General features: G+C 51.9%; 1 protein-coding gene across 1 annotated transcript; it reads right to left on the bottom strand.

Moving 5' to 3' along the window:
- Positions 1-1618: 1618 nt before the first annotated feature.
- TYSND1 (trypsin domain containing 1) lies at positions 1619-8143 on the bottom strand (the record flags this gene model as incomplete). The annotated part of the gene is made up of 4 exons (XM_005882732.2): positions 1619-2526; positions 5110-5295; positions 6325-6455; positions 8034-8143. Coding segments are annotated over 4 exons (645 nt in total), but the record flags the coding sequence as incomplete, so codon positions are not given.
- Positions 8144-8145: the final 2 nt, after the last annotated feature.

Genomic DNA, 8145 nt, shown 5'->3' with positions numbered 1-8145 from the left:
CGACCCACAGGTTGAGAACCGCTGATCTAGACGTTGGTGCTGATTCATCTCGAGCTGGGAGAAAAGCTGGTGCGCTCCTGTGGGCACCAGTCTCACCTACAAAGCCCAGACTGCATCTTCCTCTTCTCTGGAACCTTTGCCTCTCCTCCTCTCCCAGCTGATATCTGCCCCATGAATGTAGGCTGGAGGGGGATACAGTGAGAGGTGTGGGAATCTCCACCTCCTCCTCGCAGCCAGAAGAGCAATGGTGCCAGAGTGTGGGTGCAGAGAGCCCATGGGCCCAGCCCAGCCTAAACCGTCTCATAGGGAACCATCAGAGCCATAGATTGGATCTGATGCTTCAGGCACAGCAAGCCTTGCATTTGTCCTGGACTTTGCAAACTTCCCGTTTTTATCTTTTTTTTTTTTCTCCTGAAACCTCTCCAGGAAAGTAGGGTGGGGATTAAACTCTGACCCCGAGGACAGCAACAACCACCCTTGACCAGCTCTTTGGGGCAGAGACCTCACTCTGCTGGACTTTAGGTCTCGAGCCTCTGGCCCTGACCCAGCACTGGGTTCCTAGGAGTTCACAAATGTTTGCTTCCCATAAAATTCACTCTTCTAACATGTACAATTCAGTAATGTGAAGGTTGTGCAACCATCACCAATTTCTAACACCATTCTTCCCGGCATTTCTGATTAAACAATCTGGCCAGTAGTCTAGAAAAATAATAGCTAATGGTTATCGAAAACACACTGTTTTGGATAGCTTCTCAAAATTTACAGGGGTCCTCCAAGGTAAGTTTCATTAATCTCCATTTCACAGATGAGCAAACTGAGGCTCATAGGCTAAGAATTTAGGCAAATTCACAGCTAGTAAAGCCAAGGAGCTGGAGGACCTTCACTCTAAAGCCAGGAAACCCCTCAGCAGGTCATCATTCCTAAGGGGGCCAGAGGTCACAGCAGGCAAAGGAGAGTCTCAACTGTGAGTCAAACAAGCATCGGAAATTTACTGGGCACATGCCCTGCCCTGTGGGAGACAGAGCTACAGGGAGTGCTACAGCCTGCCCTGGGGCTTGGGAAGGTCAAGGAAGATTGATTGAAAGCTCTGGGCCTCTACAGATGAATTCCAATGGGCAGGGTGCAAAGGCAGGACTCTAAAAATCACAGCACAAACCTGAAGCCAGGAGAGAGGAGGGGTGTATAGTGGCCCCACACTGGGCTTGGGGCATGGCTTCTCAGAGCTGGTGGCCCATCTCCAAAGACCTACTCCAAACCATGAATCAGGGAAGATGCCTGTCATTCAACACTTCGGCAACCAGAGGACCTTGATCCAAGAGAGGGAAGCGGGCCTCAGTGCAACCCCCCTTGTGCCCTTTCCGAGGCAGTTCACCCACTAAACAGGGCCAATTGCTCTGGAAGTGAACTTCAGGGCTCTCTGCCCAACAAAGTTCTTTTGTCTGAATTTCCAGGGGCCAGAGGTCGTGGAAGGGCCAGTTGGGCATGAGAATATCCTGTGAGAGCAAATCACACTGAGAAAGCCGGACAGAAAAGGTGCGTTTCTGTGCCTGGTGCTTGCTTATTCCCAATTCAACTCTCAACACAGAAAGGGAAAAAAGGAATCTGGTTCATACAAGTATACAGTTCCTTCCATAGGTCCTGTTTATTCCCAAACCCCAACCAGACACCTGATAATCCTCTCCCCACCTCCCAAGATCCCTGAGACCCATTGTATGGGCTGGAAAACTAAGGCACTATGGCAGAGTGCCCCTGTGGGTCACGGACACGACATATGAAGACCCAGGAGTCCTGACTTTCAGGGACTCTGTCTCCCCAAAGGTCTGGCAGAACAGGGAGATAGACATCGCTTTCCTTCTCTCCGGTCTTCAGAGCAGAGCCTCTGTGCCGAGGTTTTCTGAGGAAGTGCCAGTGCTCTGTCAGCTGCTAATTCTGACAGAGAGCAGAGGAGCCAGTGGCCATCGGGGGACAGGGGAGACTTGAACCCAGGGCTGGGCCTGCCTTCCAGCCAACCTGTCAGGACCAGGACTCTGTGCAGCTGTGCTGGGCCCCCAGATGGGGAACAACAGAGCTGTGTCTATGCCAGGGAGCAGAGAGGGGTGAAGGCTGGAGAGAGCACCCCAAAAGGGGCTACTGGCTTGGAGGCCCATGGGGCTGAGGAGAAATTTGATCCAGACTCCAGCGCCAAGCACGGCAGGTGCTGATGGGGGAGCTGCCCAGCTGGGTTGCCGTGACAGGATCCCGAGGCTGCCATCACCTTAGCACTTCCCAGGGCATAAAATGTCGCTCTTCTCTCGAGGGTGACACAGACTCAGAGCTTGCTCCGTGGGGCCTCTGCCAGGGGCCGCTGCAGCCGCCATACCACCCTCACTGGCTCAGCAGCGTGGTCCAGCGCCCGGAGGCCGCCCATGTCGCCCGTCTGACTGTACCGCTGCAGGGCCGGCTGGAGCACCGTGATGGGAATGCTGAAGTTCAGGTGCGGGTAGGTGGCCCCGGTGTTATTGTCCCGGGTATTGCTGGCGACAATCCCTGTGGAGGAGTCAGAGGGAAAGAGGGTGTGAGCCAGACACAGAGGGATGGGGAGGGAGGCCCATCTCCACACTGGAGGTCCTAGGCCTACGGTGGGCTTGAAGCCCCCAGAGTGACCGATGCCAGGCTTTCTTTCAGGGACACCAACTCCACAAACCCTGGTCCCCCTTCCTGCCTTAACTTTCTCCTTAACACTAACAGTATCTAACACTGTTTCACTTATTGTTATCTTTCCAACTAGTGTCGGGTCCACAAGGGCAGGACTTTTGGGTTTTGTTCACGCAGCCTCCGAAGACCTAGCCAGTGCCCAGCACAGAGGCGGCTCTCCTAAATACTTGTTGAGTGGGTGAATGAATGAATCAAACTCACATTTTGTTTGGCCTGCTTAGTGTGCACATATGTGTGCATGTATTTTTTCATACAATTTTAGACTTACAGAAGCCTTGCCAAAATAGTACAAAGTTCCTGTATATCCTTCATCCAGCTTTCCTTTCTATTAATATCTCATGTCACCACAGAACATTGACTAAGCCCTGGCCCGTTTGCTCGGTCGCGGGTTCCATTCCTGGTCATGGGCACATACCTCAGTTGTAGGTTCCCCAGCCCAGGTAGGATGTGTGCAGGAGGCAACTAATTGAGGCGTCTCTCTCACGTTGATGTTTCTCACTGTCTCTCTCTCCCTCCCTCCGTTCCACTCTCTCTAGAAATCAATGGAAAAATTATCCTTGGGTGAGGATTAAAAACAAAAGGAAAAAAAAAAAAAACACTGATCAGAACCAACAAATTAACCAATGCTATTGACTGAAGCATAGAACTCATTTGGATTTCACCAATGTTTCCACTCATGTCCTCCTTCTGTTTTGGATGCAACCCAGTATCCCACACAGCATTTAGGTGTTGCCTCTCCTAAGTTTCCTCCAATCTGGGCCAGTTCCCCAGCCTTCCCTCATCTTTTGTGGCCCTGACACTTCAAAGAATGCAGGCCAGTTATTCTGTAGAATGTCCCTCAATTAGGGTTTACCTGATGTTTTCTCAGGATGAGATCGAGGTTGTACATTATTGAGAATACAGTAGAAGCAACGTGTCCTCAGTGCTTCCCAAGGAGGTGTATGATGTCTGTAAGAATGACTGGGTCACTTGGCTACGGGTTATCTCCCAGGTTTCTCCACTGTAGACTTAGTATTTTCCCGTGTAAAGTACTAAATATTTGAGGGTTAGGCAAATATCCTATTTCTATTTAAACTATTGCCCACTGGTTTTAGCATCCATCGGCAGATCCTGTCTGCAGCAATTCCTACCGTGGTGAGCCAGTAGTGATTTCCCATTTCCCTCATTTCTTCTGCTTTCACTAATTGCAAATCTTCTGTAAGAAAGAGCTGTTGCTCGTCTCCATTTTGAGGTTTGGTTATTCATCTGGACACATGGATATTCGTGCTTTCGCTGGGCTATCACCCGATACCCTTGCTATTTGTTTTGTTGCTCCGTTGCTCCCATGGGAGCTCCTTCAAGTCGGCTCTTAGTTCTTTCAACATCTGACACGTCCCATCACTGGGTTGTTTTGTTAGCATTTCCTTCCTTTCCAGCACCACGAGAGCCCATTTTCCCTGTCCTGATCCTGGTACCAACCAGTTCCCAGTTCCTTTTATTAGAGATCGGGTTCTCAGTGTGCTCATTCAACTGGGTTGTCACAGTGGGCAGACCCAGTATATATATATATATTTACATTAACTACTGCATACATACCAGTACACATATATGTTCATTTCTGTATGCATTTGTCTGTATATATATATTTTTAAAGTCATGGTTGCTTGACTTTATTTGCACACTGCCGTTGAAGAAATAAGTAAATCTATTGTAGCAAGAAAAAGCAAGGTCTCTCACTATGGCAGAAAGCAGTCAGAAATAAGAGAAGGGGGGCACACATGAACCCCGTGTGCTGGACTACAGTTGGGCAGTTGGAGGTATCCATATGGATTCATGTTGTCTTGTGTGGGGTTTTTTTAAATAAAAGACTTTTTTTAAAAACCTTGAGTTACCAAAAATTTTAAATTGAAAGATTTAACAACCATATATTTGAAGAAGAAAAAAAAAGAAAAGAAGGTTCACAGCTTCTTGTGAAAAACTGAAGGTCAGCCAGTGTTAGCTCACATTCCTTCATGATGTGGCAACAATGGGCTGGAGCTGAGTGTTCACCCCGGCTCACCCTTGACCTCCCCCTGCATGCTGTCTCCACTCACTTATTCATCCCTTGACCTTCCAGCCTCTGTAAGCTATGGAGTCTGTGACCCCTGGACTAATCCAACTCCTGAGTCTCACAGATTGCCTGAGATGGGGGATTACCTACGGTTGCACAGTGGCTCAGGGGCAGAGAAGGAACCAGAACCCAGACGTCTCTCCTTGCAGCTCAGCATCCGTCCCTTTCTACCCTCAGGAGCAGAACAAGCCTGAAACCTTGGCTAACTACTTCCCGGGCACAGTGACACTACCTTTCCCAGACAGGGGGTGAGCACCAAGCCCTCAGTAGCTGGGACTGAGGCTCTAGCCAGGGGAAGGCTGGGAGAGGGCCAAGGCGCTGCTTACCCAGGAGGTCCCCTGAGCAGGTAGAGAAGAGGGGTCCCCCACTGGAGCCGCCGTGCACAGCACATGTGGTCTGCAGCATCACCGGCGCGTCATCCACCTGCACCACAGCTGACAGGATGCCCGAGGTCACCGAGGGCCCACAAGCCTGGCCAAAAACGCCGAAGCCCACCACGCTGACAGCCTCACCTGCCAAAAAGGAAAGAAGGATGAAGCTGCAAAGCCTCTTCCTGTCTGGCAGGACTCATCCTCCCCAGCCCCAACCCGGCCCTCTCCAAAGTTCCCAACATTCTGCCCTGGGAGTTTCTGCTCAGACACTCCTGCCTTCCGAGAGCCTCCCTAGGTCCCCACAGGAAGAGGCCGGGACCGGCACTGAGCTCCCAGCACTGCACCTGCTCAACCACTTCTCAGTGCCAGGCTGTTGTTCCCCAGCCTCGTCCCCAGTAGAGTGGGTGGTCACTTTTTGGAGTTCCTAGCACCCAGCTAGGTGCTCAGTAAATGTTTACAGAATTAACACCCACCTCCTCCTGGGACTAATAAGTAGTCTCTTAGTAAAAAAAAAAAAGTGGTGACGACGACCACAAAATCTTCCTTTACCAAGTGTTTGCACAGGGCATGGGGCCGAGTGCTTTACAGGCAGCATCTCACCCAGGCCTCACGCACCCAGGAGCAGGAAGGTGTCCAGTTATACATGTGGAGACCGAGGCAGAGAACATCACATTGCCTGTACAAGGACATGGGGCTTGTAAGTGTCAACAGTGAGGCCAGCTGGGAGAGCCCGTGCTCTTTGTAGTGACATCACACCGCGTGCACAAAGTCGGCTGCCAGCGGCAACTTCTGTGGCAGCATCACAAAGCCGCCTGCTCAAATCACCCACCGCAGCCTTACAGGAGCCCTCTCTGACCAGCCGGCCATGTTGTAAGGAGCCTGCCACAGGGCCGCAGGGAAGAGGCATGCCTCCTCCTTAGCTGGGGACCCCACCTGCCTCCCCGCACCTTGGGCATGTGGGCACAAGAAGGGAAGTGTCCAAGAGCAAAAGCACTGTACCCAGGATGACTTCATGCCAGTGTTTGCTCACATTCCTGACTTCTTAGTCCAGCAGGAGTGGGAAGGGGGTTGGCTGGGGGACTGGCTCCCTCGTCTGCAGGGTTTGAGTGTCCAACTCTGACTTTCCTTCCTAAGGTCCAGCCCAGAGCAGAGGGCCCCTCTGCCCTTTACCTTCGTAGAAATGTTCAGTGGGCACCGGCACGGGGACACCCTCTAGTTCTTCCTCCAGGCTCACCACGGCTATGTCATATGGAGATGTCTCCTGAGTGGCAAACACCACGTGTCCCCAGATCTTGGCACTCCTGGGAGCAAGGGAAACAAAAGGACAGGCTGGCTTTCTGACCCTTTAGTGCTGGGAGGAAGCAAATGAATGAGAGACAGTAAAAGTCATGGACGTGGGAGTCAAAAGATCCGGTGTCAGTCCCAAAAGTTACCAGGCTGGCAACTCTGGTCATGTCCCTTAACCGTTCTGTGGTGTTATTTCCAAACAGCTTTACCAACTGCAAAGCTTCCTGCACGTCACCGTGATCACCAACACCCGACACCTAGTGAGCACTGTGGGCCAGGCCCCATGTTAACACTCTATGGGCGTCATTCATGAAGTCCTCACAGAATCCCTGTGAGCGAGGCACTGATATTACCTCCATTTTAGGTGGGGCATTGGAGACCCAGAGAGGTTGAGTAACATTCCCAAGATTACGTAATGGGTGAGCGGTAGGAGCCAGAGCGTGCCCAGCTTTTTCCTTCGCTGCCTCATTTAACAGGGACAATCCTGTGCATGGGTGGGGCAGGCATGACAGGATTTCAACCCTCTGGGTCCTTGTTTACAGAAGTGCTAGCATGTCTATGGCACTTACTATGTGCCAGGCTCTGCTCCAAGACTGCACATGCCACCTCCAGGCGAGGCAGCTTAGACACTTCCTGCTGCACACGGCAGGGTTGCTCCCAGCAGATCTGGTGGTTTTCTTAGGAGCAAGCGGGGTGGGATGAGGTATCTGGGACCACACAGGCAGGGAAATTCTCATCAGTCGTGGTTGTCCCGAAGGCCAACAGCGCAACAGGCAAGGGTTAGTCTCAGAAATTCAATAGGATTTTGAAAGGCCTGGGCTGCCAGGCTGTGAGAGCCAGGTACAGGAGAACATCAGGCATTAACACCAAGGTGCTATCCTGCTTGGTTGTGGCTTAAGTTAAGCACCTGGAAACTACAGGGGAAATAGAAAGAACGTGCACTAGAAAATCAAGCCAGGAGGCCAAGGCCACTGTCCCCACTGCCAGAGCAAGTGCACGGAGGGCAAGTGCTTTTCCCTGCAGAGAGGGAACAAATGACTAAAGTCCCAACCTGGCTGCCCACCAGGATCACCTAAAGACTGTGCAAAATCTATCGGCCTGGGCCCCACTCCCACATTCTCATTAGGTGGGACTCCACGTCTATCATTTTGATCCAGATGGGAAGCTCTGATTAAGATCTACAAGATAAAGAAGATGAACAGGTCCAACTCATTATCCCAGGAGCACAGCATCCTGGGCCCTGAGGCTTCACTACCACTATCAGGGAAGTCTCCATTCCAAGGCCTAGGGGTGTGTGAGTGCAGAGAAGTTGCTCAGAAGGAAATCAGATGCCCACGCAGGAATGCGGGTGCAACCTACAGTTCCCAAATCTGGAGTTGCTGGGCATCTTGCCCCGGTCTCACTCAGCCCCTGCCAGGAGGCCCAGCATCCCCGACACTGGAGTTCTGGGTGCCAAGGATCAGGGGAGGGCCCCAAATCATCCGTGTGATGCCAAAAGGCCTCCATAATTCCAAGGATTAAGACCTGAGATTTAAGATCCAGATTTTAGACCTGGTGAAGGTGTGGAGTGGGAGCACCCTTGCGGGTCTTACTTGGGGGTGGTGGGGCGCACCAGGACTCTGGCCGTCTCGCGGGGGGCCACATGCCGGCAGGTCACCACGAGGCGGGGCGCCACGACCACTCCGGAGCCCCAGCGGTGCCACA

Source organism: Myotis brandtii, unplaced genomic scaffold, assembly GCF_000412655.1.
Source record: "Myotis brandtii unplaced genomic scaffold, ASM41265v1 scaffold735, whole genome shotgun sequence".
In the NCBI taxonomy this organism is placed as follows: Eukaryota; Metazoa; Chordata; class Mammalia; order Chiroptera; family Vespertilionidae; genus Myotis; species Myotis brandtii.
This window is presented reverse-complemented; position numbering and strand designations above follow the sequence as displayed.